The sequence below is a fragment of the Pagrus major genome, chromosome 17 (genome assembly GCF_040436345.1).
Source record: "Pagrus major chromosome 17, Pma_NU_1.0".
NCBI classification, from domain to species: Eukaryota; Metazoa; Chordata; class Actinopteri; order Spariformes; family Sparidae; genus Pagrus; species Pagrus major.
Genome location: NC_133231.1, coordinates 25270121 through 25288972, shown reverse-complemented (window position 1 = coordinate 25288972; position 18852 = coordinate 25270121). Strand labels below are relative to the sequence as shown.

The 18852-nt window shown below is 42.2% G+C and overlaps 2 protein-coding genes, 1 long non-coding RNA gene and 1 pseudogene across 3 annotated transcripts; 1 reads left to right on the top strand and 3 right to left on the bottom strand.

The window, feature by feature from the left end:
• Window positions 1-236: 236 nt before the first annotated feature.
• LOC141011512 (uncharacterized) lies at window positions 237-4467 on the bottom strand. The gene is made up of 6 exons (XM_073484673.1): window positions 4388-4467; window positions 3225-3272; window positions 2872-2919; window positions 2076-2341; window positions 537-810; window positions 237-328 (listed from the first exon to the last, which is right to left on the bottom strand). The coding sequence occupies exons 2-6, from the start codon at window positions 3232-3234 to the stop codon at window positions 237-239; spliced, it is 690 nt and encodes a 229-aa protein (XP_073340774.1). The 5' UTR covers window positions 3235-3272; window positions 4388-4467.
• Window positions 4468-7716: 3249 nt separating this feature from the next.
• Window positions 7717-9433, bottom strand: LOC141011511 (uncharacterized; annotated as a pseudogene).
• A 1070-nt stretch (window positions 9434-10503) lies between these two features.
• On the bottom strand, window positions 10504-12516 carry LOC141012594 (uncharacterized). Its single transcript, XR_012180395.1, has 4 exons — window positions 12414-12516; window positions 11547-11594; window positions 11191-11238; window positions 10504-10660 (listed from the first exon to the last, which is right to left on the bottom strand). It is a non-coding gene; the product is annotated as an uncharacterized lncRNA (long non-coding RNA).
• A 1426-nt stretch (window positions 12517-13942) lies between these two features.
• On the top strand, window positions 13943-17439 carry LOC141011510 (uncharacterized). Its single transcript, XM_073484672.1, has 5 exons — window positions 13943-14336; window positions 15774-15799; window positions 15906-16265; window positions 17088-17179; window positions 17385-17439. The coding sequence occupies exons 1-5, from the start codon at window positions 14087-14089 to the stop codon at window positions 17437-17439; spliced, it is 783 nt and encodes a 260-aa protein (XP_073340773.1). The 5' UTR covers window positions 13943-14086.
• The last annotated feature ends 1413 nt before the right edge of the window (window positions 17440-18852 follow it).

Below are 18852 nucleotides of genomic sequence, written 5' to 3'. Positions count from 1 at the left end.
TCTTCTAATATAAAAAAGTTTTTTTTGTCAAAGTTAGAAAAACATAAAATTTACATTATATTTCCTTAGATGTAGATATAACACATATTCTCAACATTATTTTTTAATCACATTCAGGCTTCAGACCTCATGTGCACATTATGCAGCCTGATCAGCTTCAGTTCTGTGAGAAAACTGTTTGAGATAAAGAATTTTGTATTTATCATCAATTGTAATGTTCAAGATGAAAATGATTTTCAATCTTCATCCACTGGATAAAAGCTGCACTGTGTGAAGTCTGAGTGATGTGACATACTCACTCTCTGCGTCAGTGAAGGCCGATGTTTCTCTGAGGAGAGAAGAAATTAAAAAACATGCATTAGTAACTGATTTAACACCAGAATTATGAAGATATAAAATACAAGCTTTTTATACATATTACCCCATTTTCCAATTGTTCCTGTATCTGTACATAATACAATATAAAACACATGGAGCTGCATGTGAGTGTGTGACAGTTTGATGTTTTTCACATATTTCTGTCCTTTTTGCTTTACCTTTGGTTCCTGGGCTGGTGTCTATCAATCTCTGCACCAGATCAGTCCTGTTCATCAACTTTAAAACATATATGGTCAACCCTAAACACTGTCGGCTGTGCGTCTCCATCATCAGCTCCACGATGTCCTGTGTGTTTGTCACTTTCAGTTGACTAATTGAGAAGAGTGAGAAATCTTTCTCCAACTCAATGAGTGACTTGAATTCTTCAAGCTCCTCAGAACTCAAATCATTCAATGTTTCACAAAGCCTCTTCTTAGTGGACACGTTTTCCACCTGGAAAATGAAAAGGACATAACATCATATCAGTATATGCAGTACAGGATGTAAGGTGTTTGTGTGATCTACTACCATGACTGGAAACTTACTGACATTTGGCTTTTCTTATTTAAACATCAGGATTACACACTGATGCTTGTTCTGTAAAGGCAGATTTTTAATTCCTCCACACAGTGGGTCACTAAATAGATTAAACTGAAATGAACACTAAGCAGATGATTTTGAGCATTATTAAAACCATTCATATTAGTTTGAAAATATCCTGCCTGCCGCACAGTAGAGTAGATTTTGAGAAGTTTGACTTATATTTAAAATTAGAGCTGCAGTGTATTGGATTTTTTTTTCCTTTCAGCAATATATTTTGTGAAATAAAAAAGTACAGGAGTTATAAAATGATGAAATATTATGGAATTAAAATTAAAAAGCTCTGTAAAACAACACAAAACAATAAAGCAAATATCAATTAGCAGTCAAATACCAGCACTGCAACAACAAAAAGACAACAAGTCAATTCAGTACAGGTGTGGCTGTGAGTGTGGCGGAGTGAAAGACTCATCACAGAGTTCAGTCCCTTAAAATGGTGGTAAGCCACAAAAAGAAAGACAACTCAAAAGTCTGCTCCAGGTTTTACCGCTGATCCCTTCAAAAACAGCTTCACTCAGACCAGCAACTCCTTAAGAAACACCAACTGAAAAATATACATCCACCAGATGATTCCTCCTCCTGACACAGACAGAGGAAGCAAGGCTCAAGTTTTACCATGAGCTGGCTACAATGACACCACTTTACAACATGATCTGATGCCCAGGAAACCTGGCGTATCTCTCCTCCACTGACCAAAAAACACTGGTGACTTAAAGCCCACATGTCAATCACAAGCAACAAACTCTTCATATCCAAGAACCCTTAAATCAGAGTAGATGGTGCTCTATCAGGCAGACTTCTCTTGTAGGTTAGTTTATGGAAAATTAGATCCATGTGAGTTTTCCTTTAGTATCAAGCCACAAAAAAGCTGTAGCAGGAAGTGTTTCAGTTCATTCGCTGACATCACAAGTCCTGCAATGTGACTATTGCAGACATTGTGATGTCGATGCTGAAACAATATACTGTGCAGTTTTATAAAATTTGCATCATATTCACTTAAAATTTGATCTTCAGTTGTATTCACCATTTGAGCCCCTAAAACAGTGATTACATGAGAGACCCAACCTAAACTATCCACACTGCCAATATAATGATTTATATAACTAAGATTTACTCACTTCAGCATCCATTCTCATGAGGTCGCCTATAAGAAGTGGCTGATTTTCAATCAGGATATCATAGAAGATCACTTTTCCTTGAACACTGGATTTCAGTGGCCCACTGATGAGCTCCCTCATCTTCTCCTCAGCAGTGGGCAGAGTCTTGACTTTATCATAACTCTCTTGTTGGATGACATTTTGGCGGAGGAGCTCATCCAAAATGTGTTGAACGTTGCTCACTCTCTTGATCAGCTCAGATTGATGTTTATCCACAAAATGTTCATCTGAGGAAAGAAGGTAAAAATTATTCTACAATGACTGATTGGATTTGAAGAGAACATGAAGCCACTTAATATACAGGTTTCATTACAAGAGGCTATCTAACCTCTACTTTCTGTATCAAAGTTTGGATGATCATCAAATATTAAGAACCGACAATTTAAAAAGATTTTGTAAACATGATTTAGTCTAACTGTGTGTGTATTGCATTCATTAAATCATTTTTACTTAGTGTTGTTCAGCATGACTCATACAACAGTGATGTAGAGCAGGGGTTCCCAAGCTTACAACAATACATCATGAATTGCGATAACAATTCAATAATACCACGCAGCATTTATCAGCAACCACTTTTCCTGTCATGAATCTTTTCAGAACAAACTCAGGTTCAGCCTGTTTTAAATATCCAACCACGTAGTAAATTACGAAGTAAGTTTATCGTCAGATTCTGGATTTCTAAACAATCTGATCCGTGACTGACAGACAGACTACAAGGCATTTACAGAGGGGGGCATCATAATACCTGTACACCTACCATCTGGTTTGGTATCTACACCAGCTCCTCCAGTTGAGGGTCCTGCAGCTGAAACAAAATTAGGGAAAATTAAAACTGTTTTACAATGGATCTGTCTTTAAAAAGTACTATGAACTCTGTTTTCACACATGCAACAAACAAATGCCTTCTTTGATGTAAAATAAAGTATTCTCTTCCAGTCTTCTGTTCTACTGTAGATCATCTATTGGAGATAAAAACTTGACTGACTGAACTTGGAAATAAGTTTTACAGTCAGATTCTCTGTTTAAATTTGGCTTGTTGTCGACAACCTGAACTCAGTGAGTAACAGACATTTAGTGAGATGACTGTATATATAATACCTGTGCACCTACCTTCTGCCATTGTATTTACATCAGTCGCTGCCGCTGAGGATCAAGCAGCTGCAAGGAGTTTAAGAAAAATGTAGACTTCAGGACAATGTACTGCTTCAACTTTCTGCATACCTCTGTTATCTCATATATTGTACATATAAATAGTAAACAAAATGTTGTCTTGCTTTAACAATCAGAGCACAAAGAAAGCAAGATACAAGTTATTAATTAAAACAGGTACACTCCACACATTGTCAGGCTCACTTACTACAAATGGTCAAAAAATAACTTAAATTTACACAAAGGAATGTGTCAATGAGAAACCGTTTATAAAGGCACCAGAACAAAATAGTACATGGCACATAATGATGCACATCTTTGATCCACCATAAAGGTACAAAGCAGTTTGTTGTAGTGTAGTAAACTCATTTTTAACTATTGTAACCTGAACTAAAGACACAGTTACTTAAGTCAGATCAGTCAGATAGGACAAGTGATTAAAGAAGGGCTGCATGTGATTATTATTTTCATTGTAGATTGATCTGCTGATTATTGATTGATCAGTTGATACTTGTTCAGTCAAAAATCTGTCAGAAAACTGTGAAAAATGGCAATTTTGATTTCTTAAGGGCAAAAACATTAGTCCAAAAAGCAAAAATATTTAATTTCAAGTGATATGAAAGGGAAAAGCAGCAAATCCTGTCAGTGGAGAAGCTTAAACAAGAGAATATTTGGCACTTCTGCTGATTATTATAATAGTTACCAATTCATGTTCGGTTAATCGACTAACAGCCCAGGAAAAACAAGTTTCTCTGAAGGAGTGCATCCATCAGAGTTTACTTCTAAAAAGTAAATGTACAGAGGAAGTAATGAAAAGTACATTTCTCACATTCAGAGTCTCCTGGAAACCTCCAACAGACAGGACAGCTCTGTGCTGCTGCTACTTCCTCATCAATGCTAGGCTAATTGAGCTAGCATGGCCGTTTTACCCTCTCTGTCTCACACACACACACACTATTCATGTTAACTGTCGTCTTCCTAAATACAACAACAACTCAACCGTCGTGTTAAAGCACTTTTAAGCTGGCACTGTCTGTTAGAAACACCAACGTTAGCAAAGTGTCAGACTGCTGTGAGGCAGAGCTCTGAAAGTCAAAGTAATAAAAAAAGGCATGTTTTATTACCTTATAGTAGCTTCAGTAGTTTGAGCTGAAGTCCGTCCACTGTTGTTAAATTGAAGAAAACTGTTCAACGTTTTATTTAAACAGTTTAACCGTGAAGCAGCTCTGCTCTCCGGTGTTAACGAGAAGTCTTCAACCTGGACTGGAAATAAAACTCACCTAGTGTCTCTCTCTTCTTCAGTCTGTTCACAGTCAGGTCACCTCCCTCATTAATCATAAAACCAGATCCCAGTTTACTGCACAAACTCTGGACAGTTTATATACACAGCAAGATAAAGGTGCATGTGTACAGTAACACAGTACAGTAATAAATGTAGTCGCTGTTTTATCTTTGACTGTGTAGAAGTGGCCGATGGTAGCCACTACACAGTGGCGGACTCAGGATGTTTGAGGGCGAAAAAATAAAAAGGGCACCAGCTGTACTGGAGGGGCACCAGCCCGCAGACAGTCATGATACATTTATAACTGAAAAAGTTACAAATCCTGGTAAAGATTAAATAATGTTATTATATGATTATAACTACTGCACCTCTGTAATAAAATACAAGTAGTAAGTATATTTGACTGGAAGGAAACCCGAGAGGGAACTCTGTCACATTTTGTCCAGTGAAGGGACCCACGAGAAGGTACTTTATCTTGTTTTTCTACTGAAAGTACACCCTAGACAGCCCGTTATCACGTTTTTTCCACTGGAAGGACAATCTAAAGGGGAATTTCTCATGTTTTCTCCCCTGGAAAAGCACACTAGATGGCACAATATCAAGTTTTTTCCACTGGAAGGGCACCCAAGAGGGAACTTTTTCAATTTTTGTCCACAGGAAAAGCACCCTAAAGGGCACTTTATTATAGTTTTTTTTTTCCACTGGAAGGGCAGCCTAAAGGGGAATTTATTATGTTTTCTCCACTGGAAAGAAACCCTAGAGGGCATGTTATCACGTTTTTTCTAATTGATGGGAACCCTAGAGGGCACGTTACTGCGTTTTTTCTGATTGATGGGAACCATAGAGGGCACGTTATCGCGTTTTTTCTAATTGATGGGAACCCTAGAGGGCACGTTACCACAATTTGTAATTGATGGGAACCCAATCACACTTTCAGCTAAGGATGCATTCCCCTGCTGTAATGGACAAATCACTGGACTTACCTGTTGTGATAGAATTAATGAGCACTATGAATTGAACACTGGCGAAACAGTATCTGACAGTCACATTTCTGCTGTCAGGCGATGCTGTAACAGGGATTGCTTTAAGCCTAATATAAAACCTTAAAAATAATGATGGTTTTGTAATCTACAATTTCTTTTGACCTTTGAAAGTGTCCTTGTTGGCACAGAAAACCTTCATCTTCATCTTCATCATCTTCCGCTTTGTCCAGGGTCGGGTCGTGGTGGCAGCAGGCTCAGTAGGGAGCTCCAGACCTCCTTCTCGCCAGTGACACTTTCCAGCTCCTCCGGGAGGATCCCGAGGCGTTCCCAGGCCAGATGAGATATGTAATCTCTCCAGCGGGTTCTGGGTCTGCCCCGGGGTCTCCTCCCAGTTGGACGTGCCCAGAAAACCGCCATGGGGAGGCGCCCAGGAGGCATCCTGATCAGATGCCCGAACCACCTCAACTGGCTCCTCTCGACATGACGGAGCAGCGGCTCTACTCCGAGCTCCCTCCGGATGTCTGAGCTCCTCACCCTATCCCTAAGGCTGAGCCCAGCCACCCGACGGAGGAAACTCATTTCAGCCGCTTGTACCGCGATCTTGTTCTTTCGGTCACTACCCACAGCTCGTGGCCATAGGTGAGGGTTGGAACATAGATGGACCAGTAAATCGAGAGCTTCGCCTTGCGGCTCAGCTCCTTCTTCACCACGACGGCCCGGTACAACGTCCGCAATACTGCAGACGCCGCACCAAGCCATCTGTCCACCTCATGCTCCATTCTCCCATCACTCGTGAACAAGACCCCGAGATACTTTTACTCCTTTGCTTGGGTCAGGAGCTCACTCCCCAACCGGAGGGGGCAATCCACCGTTTTCCGGCAGAGAACCATGACCTCAGACTTAGAGGTGCTGACCCTCTCCCGACCGCTTCACACTCGGCTGCGAACCGCCCCAATGCCTGCTGGAGGTCACGGGCTGAGGAAGCCAACCGAACCACATCATCCGCAAAAGCAAAGGCGTAATTCTGAGGTTCCCATACCGGACACTCTCCTCACCATGACTGTGCCTTGAGATCCTGTCCATGAATATCACAAACAGGATCAGATCAGGATCAGATCCTGGCGGAGTCCAACACCCACTGGAAGCGTATTCGACTTTGTGTCGAGTATACGGACACAACTCTCCGGACCGGATAGCTCGTACCAATGGCCCCGGTACCCTATACTCCCTCAGTACACAGTACTCCGGGGGGACCCGGTCGTAGGCCTTCTCCAAGTCTACAAAACACATGAAGACTGGATGGGCAAACTCCCATGACCCCTCCAGCAAGCCTGCAAGGGTAAAGAGCTGATCCACTGTTCCGTGGCCAGGGCGGAATCCGCATTGTTCCTCCTGAATCAGAGGTTCGACGATCGGATGGACCCTCCTTTCTAGCACCCTGGAATAAACTTTCCCAGGGAGGCTGAGCAGCGTGATACCCCTATAATTGGAACACACCCTCCGGTCCCCCTTTTTGAAAATGGGGACCACCACTGCCACTCCAGAGGTACCGTCCCTGACCTCCACACGACACTGAAAAGACGTGTCAGCCATGACAGCCCGACAATGTCCAGAGCCTTCAGCATCTCAGGGCGAATCTCATCCACCCCTGGCGCCTTGCCACTGGGGAGCTTCTTGACTACCTCAGTGACCTCTGCCAGGGATATGGACGAGTCTTCCCCTGAGTCTTCAGGCTCTGTCTCAGTTTCAGAAGACGTGTTAGCAGGGTTCAGGAGGTCCTCAAAGTGTTCCTTCCACCGCCCGACAATATCCCCAGTCCGGTTCAGCAGGTCCCCTCCCCGATTGAAAACAGGAGGGGCTGAGGCCCGCTTCCCTTTTCTGAGTCGTCGGATGGTCTGCCAGAACTTCCTTGAGGCCGACCGAAAGTCCTTCTCCATAGCCTCACCAAACTCCTCCCACACCAGGGTTTTTGCTTCAGTGACTGCTGAAGCTTCAGGAGACCCCTGGGCCAGCCAAGCCAGTAAGGCCTCCTTCAGCTTGACGGCTTCCTTGCAGATGCAGTAGGGTTCTGCCTTCCACAACACAGGCCACGAGATCTTCCTATTCATGGCTTCTTCCCATCTGGTCCATGCGCCCTGTTGTCTCAATCCCACCGTCTGGCTTGCACGCTGTTCCTCGACCCCAGCCCTCACTTCGCGTTGAACCAGGTCCCGCCTTTCCTTGTCCTCAAGTTTGTTGTAGTGGATTGTCGGATTGTTCCCAGACCTGCACGGCCAGTTGCCACAGATCCCACAAGCTCTTTGTGACGCAGCCGTGATTCTGCCTGGTCCACGGCCTCCTTTGCCCTCCACTTTCTGCCAGTCTTCACCTCAATGCCCGCTTGAGATACTTTCAGGTCCTTGGATTTCCTGTATTGGAGCACCGGCTCGCCAGACTTGACCAGCATGTTCATGGCCAGGGCGAAGGGTATCACTGAAATGGTGCATCCAGTGATGATTCCTTTCTCCAGTCGATGATGCTCTGATGTAACTGTGCCGGAAATGAACCTCAGATTAAAGCTGTTATAATAATCCATGATGAGGACTTTGATGTTGCTCGGGACATGGTACCTCTCCAATGCCACCTCCACTGGCTTGTGGGGTATGGAGCCGTACGCATTGGCTAGGTCCAGCCATAGCACAGCCAGGTCTCCCTTCCCTTCACGGGCCTCTCTGATCAGTTGTGTTACCACTCCACTGTGTTTAAGGCACCCTGGAACCCCTAAGATCCCCCCCTTTTGCACAGAGGTGTCGATGCACTGGTTCTTTAGGAGGTAGTCTGACAGCCGATGGGAAAGGATACTGAAGAATATCTTCCCCTCGACATTAAGCAGTGAGATGGTTCTAAACTGCTCGATGGTGGTTGACTTGTCATCCTTTGGAACCCACACCCCTTCCGTGGATCTCCATTGTTGGGCAACCTTCCCCCTCCTCCAGATCACCCTCAGGGTCCTCCACAGATGCTGCAAGAGCTTGGGGCACCTTTTATACACCAGGTAAGGTACACCATTGGGTCCAGGTGCTGAGCTGGATCTGGCAGCCTTGATAACAGTTTGGATTTCTTTCCAACTGGGTACTTTGGTGTTAAGGACAGTGGTTGGAGCAGGTGGATTGATCAGGCCTCTGCATTCGCCTAGGTCCTCCTCCCGGGCTGCATCGCTGTAGGTGTTGTGGAGATAGGAGTCTACCTCCTCCTTTGAGCATGTGAGGTGGCCGCTGCGCTTCTGGCCTAGCAGCACGCCTCTTGGCTCTCTCTTTAGCCCGCCTCCTGTGCCACTCTGCTCGACGGAGGGTCAGTAGCTTCTTCCTAAGGACACCCCGTAGTTCTGCCAATCCTGGCTTCTCGTCCTCGCTTGCTCACTTGAACTGCCTCTTCAAGAGTCGAAGTTCCTGACGTAGCTGTGAGATCTTTTCTGCCCTGCGGTTCTTGGAGTACTGGTTTGTGGCAGCCCGCTTCTCTTCTAAACCAAACCTTTCAGTGGCAATGCTGATGATCATGGTTGCCATTGTTTGGAGTTTCCTGTCTGCCCCTCCCTTCATGGGAGCTTCCAGGATACCGTCAACATCCTCATCGAATTGCCGCCACTCACTTCCTTTGCTGGCTGGAGGCCACTTAACCCGCCGTTGGTGTTGTGGAATGCCTGGCGCGTGGGCATCTTGAGCGTGGGGGTTCTGGGCACTGTGGGTTGATTCCCGGCCTGGTTCCTCCTGCGTCTCTCTGAGGCTGTTCCTTGAGCGCTGCTCTGGCTGCGCATTCACCAAACATCCCATCTTGGTCTGGTGGATCTTCAGACCCCGTGGGTTTTTGCAGCTCTTGCCACATACACATATGGCATTCATTGTCGGTTGTCCGTTTGCATGGGTCATTGCCTGGTTATCGGTCCATGTGGGGTACTCATTCTTCCCCCCTCTCGGGCTCCCCTGGGGGTATATTTCTCTGGGACTTTTCGTAGCTGGGTTTGGGTTCTTCCTCACAGAAGATGCAGATCGGGTTGCTGGCCCTTCCTGCCCCGGTTGCTGTCTTTCCGTGCTGTCTGCTGTCTCTCCAAGCTGTCACCACCCTGTTCATGGTCGTCAACCAGTCTGTTCCTGGCTGTCACTGGCCTAGCCAGAATGACATGGTTGCTACATACATCTTGTGATGCAGTTTCTTGAACACATCCTCAGTGATAGTACCGAAAAGTCTGCTCCAGGTTTTATTGCTGATCCCCTCAAAAACAGCTTCACTCAGACCAGCAACTCCTTAAGAAACACCAACTGTGAAAAATATACATCCGCCAGATGATTCCTCCTCCTGACACAGACAGAGGAAGCAAGGCTCAAGTTTTACCATGAGCTGGCTACAATGACACATCTTTACAACATGATATGATGCCCAGGAAACCTGGTGTATCCCTCCTCCACTGACCAAAAAACACTGGCGACTTAACGCCCACATGTCAATCACAAGCAACAAACTCTTCATATCCAAGAACCCTTAAATCAGAGTAGATGGTGCTCTATCAGGCAGACTTCTCTTGTAGGTTAGTTTATGGGAAATAAGATCCATGTGATTTTTCCTTTAGTATCAAGCCACAAAAAAGCTGTAGCAGGAAGTGTTTCAGTTCATTTGCTGACATCACAAGTCCTGTAATGTGACTATTGCACACACTGTGATGTCATTGCTGAAACAATATACTGTGCAGTTTTATAAAATTTACATCATATTCACTTAAAATTTGACCTTCAGTTGTATTCACCATTTGAGCCCCTAAAACAGTGATTACATGAGAGACCCAACCTAAACTATCCACACTGCCAATATAATGATTTATATAACTAAGATTTACTCACTTCAGCATCCATTCTGATGAGGTCTTGTATCAGAAGTGGCTGATTTTCAATCAGGATATCATAGAAGATCACTTTTCCTTGAACACTGGATTTCAGTGGCCCACTGATGAGCTCCCTCATCTTCTCCTCAGCAGTGGGCAGAGTCTTGACTTCATCATAACTCTCTTGTTGGATGACATTTTGGCGGAGGAGCTCATCCAAAATGTGTTGAACATTGCTCACTCTCTTGATCAGATTGATGTTTATCCACAAAGTGTTCATCTGAGGAAAGAAGGTAAAAATTATTCTACAATGACTGATTGGATTTGAAAAGAACATGAAGCCACTTAATATACAGGTTTCATTACAAGAGGCTATCTAACCTCTACTTTCTGTATCAAAGTTTAGATGATCATCAAATATTAAGAACCGACAATTTAAAAAGATTTTGTAAACATGATTTAGTCTAACTGTGTGTGTACTGCATTCATTAAATCATTTTTACTTAGTGTTGTTCAGCATGACTCATACAACAGTGATGTAGAGCAGGGGTTCCCAAGCTTACAACAATACATCATGAATTGCTATAACAATTCAATAATACCACGCAGCATTTATCAGCAACCACTTTTCCTCTCATGAATCTTTTCAGAACAAACTCAAGTTCAGCCTGTTTTAAATATCCAACCACGTAGTAAATTACAAAGTAAGTTTATCGTCAGATTCTGGATTTCTAAACAATCTGATCCGTGACTGACAGACAGACTACAAGGCATTTACAGAGGGGGGCATCATACTAGCTGTACACCTACCATCTGGTTTGGTATCTACACCAGCTCCTCCAGTTGAGGGTCCTGCAGCTGAAACAAAATTAGGGAAAATTAAAACTGTTTTACAATAGATCTGTCTTTAAAAAGTACTATGAACTCTGTTTTCACACATGCAACAAACAAATGCCTTCTTTGATGTAAAATAAAGTTGTATTCTCTTCCAGTCTTCTGTTCTACTGTAGATCATCTATTGGAGATAAAAACTTGACTGACTGAACTTGGAAATAAGTTTTACAGTCAGATTCTCTGTTTAAATTTGGCTTGTTGTCGACAACCTGAACTCAGTGAGTAACAGACATTTAGTGAGATGACTGTATATATAATACCTGTGCACCTACCTTCTGCCATTGTATTTACATCAGTCGCTGCCGCTGAGGATCAAGCAGCTGCAAAGAGTTTAAGAAAAATGTAGACTTCAGGACAATGTACTGCTCTTTAACTTTCTGCATACCTCTGTTATCTCATATATTGTACATATAAATAGTAAACAAAATGTTGTCTTGCTATAACAATCAGAGCACAAAGAAAGCAAGATACAAGTTATTAATTAAAACATGTACACTCCACACATTGTCAGGCTCACTTACTACAAATGGTCAAAAAAACATTTAAGTTTGCACAAAGGAATGTGTCAATGAGAAACAGGTTATAAAGGCACCAGAACAAAATAGTACATGGCACATAATGATGCACATCTTTGATCCACCATAAAGGTACAAAGCAGTTTGTTGTAGTGTAGTAAAGTATCATTTTTAACTATTGTAACCTGAACTAAAGACACAGTTACTTAAGTCAGATCAGTCAGATAGGACACGTGATTAAAGAAGGGCTGCATGTGGTTATTATTTTCATTGTAGATTGATCTGCTGATTATTGATTGATCAACTGATACTTGTTCAGTCAGAAATATGTCAGAAAACTGTGAAAAATGGCAATATTGATTTCCTAAGGGCAAAAACATTAGTCCAAATAGCAAAAATATTTAATTTCAAGTGACATGAAAGAGAAAAGCAGCAAATCCTGTCAGTGGAGAAGCTTAAACAAGAGAATATTTAGGACTTCTGCTGATTATTATAATAGTTACCAATTCATGTTCGGTTAATCGACTAACATCCCAGGAAAAACAAGTTTCTCTGAAGGAGTGCATCAATCAGAGTTTACTTCTAAAAACTAACAGAGGAAGTAATGAAAAGTACATTTCTCACATTCAGAGTCTCCTGGAAACCTCCAACAGACAGGACAGCTCTGTGCTGCTGCTACTTCCTCATCAATGCTAGGCTAATTGAGCTAGCATGGCCGTTTTACCCTCTCTCTGTCTCTCTCACACACACACACACACACTATTCACGTTAGTTGTCGTCTTCCTAAATACAACAACAACTCAACCATCTTGTTAAAGCAGCTGTCACCGTCTGTTAGCAAAGTGTCAGCTCCTCTAAACTGTCTCACTAGTGTCAGACTGCTGTGAGGAGGAGGCAGAGCTCTGACAGTCAAAGTAATACAAATGTTATGGTTTATTACCTCATAGTAGCATCAGTAGTTTGAGCTGAAGTCCGTCCACTGTTGTTAAATTGCAGAAAACCGCTCAACGTTTTATTTAAACAGTTTAACCGTGAAGCAGCTCTGCTCTCCGGTGTTAACGAGAAGTCTTCAAGCTGGACTGAAAGTACAACTCACCTGCTCTCTCTCTCTCTCTCTCTTCTGCATAACATTCTTTGTGTTTGCCAGGTGTACAGTGAATTTGGTCAATATCACTCCCTGCAATGCAGTCACTTTTCGGCAGGGCCAAGCCAAAAAATGACTGCACAGTGACACAGTGATATTGACCAAATTCACTGTACATGCACCTGGTTTCCTCTACTATTAATGCTGAAAAGACAGAGAATGTAACCCCCCCAATCCAGAGTTACAGGGTGCAGTCACTTTTTGGCAGGGCCTGCCGAAAAGTGACTGCACCCTGTAAGTCCTTATTGCAAGGAGTGATATTGACCAAATTCACTGTCTTTGCACCTGGTTTCCTCTACTATTAATGTAGTGCAGTCATGCATGCAGTCCTCTACTATTATTAGTGCAGTCACTTTTCGGCAGGGCCTGCCAAAAAGTGACTGCACCCTGTAACTCTGGATTGGGAGGAGTGATATTGACCAAATTCACTGTACATGCACCTGGCAAACACAGAGAATGTTATGCAGAATGTAAAGGCAATCCGTTACAGTTAGCCTGCAGTTCTATATATACTGCATTATTGTATTCATAATTATGCTCTTAAAAGTACAAGTTATCCAAAAAGTTACTTAAGTAAATGTAATGAAGTAAATGTAAATCGTTATTACCCACCTCTGATCGCACTTACTAATTTCTCAGTATGTGTTATATGATTGCTTTCTAATGTGACGTGGAAACACTCCTGCATTCTTTTCTGTATTGATTTCCTAATCCTCCTTATAAAATCACTGAAACAGGGATATTGGCAAGGTAAAGCATCTACCCTCATCGATTGTTGACAACTAGCCACATTATGGAAACATCAGGTTACTTTTTTTATCTGCGCCGTTCTTTTTCCGTAGCCTCTTCACTTGGGCTACAGGACTGCACAGTAAAAAAAACATTTCTCTCGGTGCTGCGTCTGCCAGCTGAGCCGTAACAGACCTACGCCCACTTTCTCTGAACTGATGCACCTTCCCGTCGGGGGCAGTCGTTTTTCGGCACTACATCGGGTTAATTCAAACCGAAGGTGACGTGACTGGTACTCTTTGGCGCGGAATTTAACTAAGCTGCCTAAACCCATCTAGTTTTACCTGAATAGCGCGAGTCCTGCCGCTGGGTCGCCGTATTTACCAACACAGAGCAAAATAAAGACGCCGCAGGCCGATGAGAGATGGTCATTACAATCAAACGGGCTATAGGGGACGAGCTGGCGAATCTGAGTAAGAGTAACTTTGAAAAGTTTTGTGACGAGCTGCTTGATCGCAGGGAAGAGCCGCGGGTCCTACGCAGCGCCGTGGAGGATAAAGGTCCCGGGGAGATAACACAACTCCTGGTGGAAACCTTCACCGAGCCCAAAGCTCTTCATGTGGCTCTGGATTTACTGAGGCAGATTCACTGCAACGAAGCAGCACAGAGGCTGGGTGAGTAAACACGTGGAGCACGACGACTGAAAACATCCAGAGACCATCACAGGCCTCCTGCGGGAGGCTGTGCGTAATAGTCATCCAGGCTCCTCATACTTCACCACTTCGATCCTTAAACAGGCTATACATTCATTGTCAGGGTGTTAAAAAGTATTAAAAAGTCTTAAAGGTATTAACCTGTATAGCTTGTGTTCAATATGTATATTTATCCAAATAAGTCCTCATATAGTTTAATTTAAATAGATATCTGAGGCTCATAGAGGTAAAAAAAGATCTGAAATATTCCACATAAAAGCCAAGATTAGACTAAAGTTCAGGGAAAATAACACAAATTTGTGTTGCAGAACTTCTTATTTTCTACTGAATAATCTCAGCACCCCTCAGATGTATCTTGTGAACCTTTGGAGGACCCAGGAAACACTGAACCTATTAGTATATAAAGTAATTACAGCTACCACAGAATTGATGATCTAATGATAAATTATCTAATAATATATCAGTCACAGGGCCAATTTTCTAAGTTTTATTTTTGACTTTTAGCTGATAATACTAAAATAAGTATATATAAGTATGTATATAACTAAACTAAAAAACTTATACTAAAACAAAACACATTTTTGCAAAAATAAAACTCATCTTACACTATATTTAATCAGTTTGACTTTTATTAATTGCACTGTATATGCCTGGATATTCCCTGCCTATCAAAAGACTCTGCCTGTGAACTGTCTGGGTGCTGATGAGGCACTTCCTTCCCCTGCCTGCCTCCTTTGCTGAGTTCTTTCTCATGTTTTTTTTATTTTTTTATGTTTAAACAAGGCTGTGGTGTTGTTATAGTAGCGAACAGCTCAGCCACATCACAGCTCGCAACGTTTTGATGTACAGCTGTAAAATGGCTCCAAACGATGTTCCTCTTTCGTTCTTTTTTGCAGATTTTTAGTAACAATTTAGGTGTGATGATACAGTCATCCAGAATTTGGACATTTTTGGTTCTAGTATCTTGAAAGCGTTTGAATGTCATGCTTAAAAAAGCTGTATGAACCCTGAAATAGGCACAATAATGTAGAATCATTGCAGAAATATATATATATATGGAAAAAGGAAAATAAATAGGTACAGGTAGTAGGTAAGCATCCAAAAACTACACAGTGCCCCTGTAAGTAATTAATGTTGTTATTTATGGTTTCCATCAATGTGGTGGTCCTAAAACATATTTTAATCCCAAAGACTAAACTTCAAAATGAAAAGTTATGTCTCCTCCGTCTTTATATCACCAAAGAAGTCTCAGTGAGTCACTATACCAGGCAGTGGATTTTTAGGTGTATGAGTGTGTATATGTTGGAAGATTGTACCGTTTCAATGAATGCTGCACTCAGAAACCTCCTAAGAATATCTTACAACAACCTTTCACCATCCTATTTTCTTTCTCCACAGAATCAAAAACCAAAGTCTCTGTGGACGTAAGTTGAACTTCACACACTGAAATTCAAAGATTCTCTTTAACATGCGGCTGGTTAATTAAAAATAATACTCGCTGGTGTTTTCGTTTTTGCTTCTCTCCTTTAGAATGGTGACCCTGTCCTCCCTAAGACTTCGAGTGGGGACTTGAAGAAACAGCCCTCACAGGAGGCTCTGAACTTTGTGGCAGACCAGTATCCCTTACAGGCTACTGGACAGGGAGGTCCTCCTGTGAAGAAGCCAGAAGAGGTGGAGGCTGATGCGAAGGCCCGCGTTCGCTCTGAGGGCGGGGAGCCTTATAATGCTAGGCTCGTTCTGAGCCGGTTCATCATTCAGTTTGGCCAGTACAAAGGTCAAACCTTCAAGTGGCTGCTGGAGAACGATGTGGGCTACGCTGTTTATGTGGTGGCCACCCACCGGGAGCAGCGAAAGCACACAAAGTATCAGAACCCACTAATGGCTCACAAGGTACTGCAAAAAAAAAAAGAAAGAAAAGGAGATGCTGTCTGCACAGTGTAGGGACCTCGTACTCGACCTGGTGCCTCTCTGGAGTTTTGCCATTATCATGATATGATTTTTTTTTTATATATACCGGTATTATCATGAACAATATCATATGGCACACACCTACCAAACAAGTTCACAAAAGTTATTATGAATGAAACCTGTTCAACCTACAAGGTCGTCTCGACAAAGCAGAGTTGAGGTAGCCGCGCCCTGCGTGCCTTCCCCTGCAAGTCGTTCTGGCAGAAGCGACATCCTGCAACAACCTCTTACTCAAATGCAGCCCCTCATTTCTCATAAAGTGATATTTTCATGCCTCCAAGCTTGCGATGGCCATGGTGAGAGGCATTATGTTTTTGGCTTGTCAGCTTGTCGCTACGTCTCATTCTTGTAAACGTGAATCTCAAGAACACCTTGAGGGAATTTCTTTAAACTTGGCACAAAACATCCACATGTACTCAGTGATGAACTGATTAGATTTGAATGGTCACAATTCATATGATAAGTATGACGAAACATTTTTCCATCGATGTCCATTAGGATAAAATGAGTGAAAGTGAAGTGAAAAAATGTATATCCAAAAGGTCAAGGGTTAACTCCACTGTGACATCATAATTTTATTTTATTTTACATTTTTTTTGTCCTTAGCCAATTGATAGTGGTGTTATTTGTATCGTTATCTACTCAAACTGCCCCTAAAGAGAGGAAATGATGTGTTTTATCTAATTAATTATAAATTGTGTAGTAAGAGCTTTAATAATAACACACATTTCTTTTCATTTGTAGGATTCTTTGACTCGATACGCCACTGCTTACGCTGAGGTTTTGAAAGAAGTCAGACTGTATCCTATCGGAGGCCAGCCCAGCACTGCCTCAAGGTATGTGTTGTTTTTGGAAAAAGTTTGGTTGCACTCTCCTGGTGACTGTAGAGCAGCATATGTTGTATATTATAAATATCTATAAATAAACTGAACTGAATGTGCCACTTTAACAGTGTCACTTGTAGATAATTTGGTTGTGCAATGTTCGTTTGTCCTCTGATGCCTTGGACGGCCTGACTCACTCAAGTTTCCTCTGCCTCAGCTCCAGGCCCGAGACCGGAAGGAAGAAATCATTCTCCACTTACACCCGTTACTGACTGGATCGAGTGTCTGCGGGAGGGCTTCAGATTTTAAAACCAGCAAATGTGGATGTGCCACTCATTTCAGCAGCCTGTTGAAACCTTTTTTAAGCTTTTCTAATGACAAATTTTAAACAAATGCAAATTAATATATTCATTTTCTGATATTTGGTTTGATTAATGCACTATTTATCCACATTAATAAACCCCTTTAATTATAACTCTTACTCTGTGAGTGATGCCTTATTGGATAACAGTATGAACACAAAACTATTTATTGAAGGTGTAATGCAGGCCTCTTCTTTGGAAATCATTATGCAATCATAGGGCAATCATTATCAAAATGCGTCAACAGGGTCAAACAGAAAAGCTGGGAAACAGTTAAAAGTCCATAAAAGGTCAATTTATGTAGACTAATGTATTTGTGGAAATATACAGCACCTGTGTATTGTTTTAAATGCCTGCCAGGACTAAGACTGATAAATATTAAAGGAGCTCCATGCTCTATTTGTAGCAATTTACATGCATTATATGTTTACATTTTTAATTGGACATATGTGAGCAGACTGAAATGTGACTTAAAAAAATGACTATACAAGCCTGCAGATGATTTGTTTAAGTTTTTAAAGCTGCTGTATTGTGGATTCCTTTTGCGAAGGACTCGGGTCAGATTTTCAGCGACAGTGTGACTTTTTGCTCGTTGTCGAGTGCCTCATCTCATGTGTTTCTCAGTACATCTCGTATAGACTTCAATACAGCTGTGACCACAGTTTGGCCCCAAAGACAGATTCAGTGACATAATGACCCTTCTCTCTTTTTTAGGTTCCTTGTATAGAAGGTGGAAGTGAGATTTGATCACAACTGGTCACTCTACACTCTAGTTTTATTAATCTGTGATGTAGCATAAAGAGACTCGAGTTCAGTTTCGTTTTTTTAATACCCCGGTGTTGTAAAATCATAAATGAATGAACACAGAGTTCCACAGAGCACCTTTAATATAAAAACATAATTAAGATTAAGATGTTGAGCCACAGAGCGTTTTTCGGCACTACTACACCTGTAAGAATTTAAATCTACTTTCACCCCTGAGTCTGACACTAATGAGACAGTTTAGAGTAGCTGACACTTTGCTAACAGACGGTGCCAGCTAACAGCTAAAAGTGCTACAAAGTAATACAAATGTTGTGGTTTATTACCGTTTTGAAAACAACTTGTAGCTTCAGTAGTTTGAGCTGAAGTTCGTCCACTGTTGTTAAATTGACAGTTTAACCGTGAAGCAGCTCTGCTCTCTTCAAGCTGGACTGGAAATAAAACTCACCTCTTCTTCCGTCTGTACGTCGGTGTCTGTTTCAGTATCTCTGAAGATGTGAAAACACAGGAAGTGTAAAATCCAGCCACATCTTCTACCTTCAGCTCGTCCAGCAGCCTGAA

What these genes read in the sequence shown, in the direction of transcription:
- LOC141011512 (XM_073484673.1), bottom strand. An exon ending in TCATGAGAATGGATGCTGAA is followed by an intron (nt 811 to 2,075) that starts GTGAGTAAATCT and finishes TTCATTTTCCAG; the next exon opens with GTGGAAAACGTGTCCACTAA. An exon ending in CACCAGCCCAGGAACCAAAG is followed by an intron (nt 329 to 536) that starts GTAAAGCAAAAA and finishes TTCTCTCCTCAG; the next exon opens with AGAAACATCGGCCTTCACTG.
- LOC141011510 (XM_073484672.1), top strand. Translation starts at nt 14,087, where the DNA reads ATGGTCATTACAATCAAACGGGCTATAGGGGACGAGCTGGCGAATCTG. An exon ending in CGAAGCAGCACAGAGGCTGG is followed by an intron (nt 14,337 to 15,773) that starts GTGAGTAAACAC and finishes CTTTCTCCACAG; the next exon opens with AATCAAAAACCAAAGTCTCT. An exon ending in CAGCCCAGCACTGCCTCAAG is followed by an intron (nt 17,180 to 17,384) that starts GTATGTGTTGTT and finishes CCTCTGCCTCAG; the next exon opens with CTCCAGGCCCGAGACCGGAA.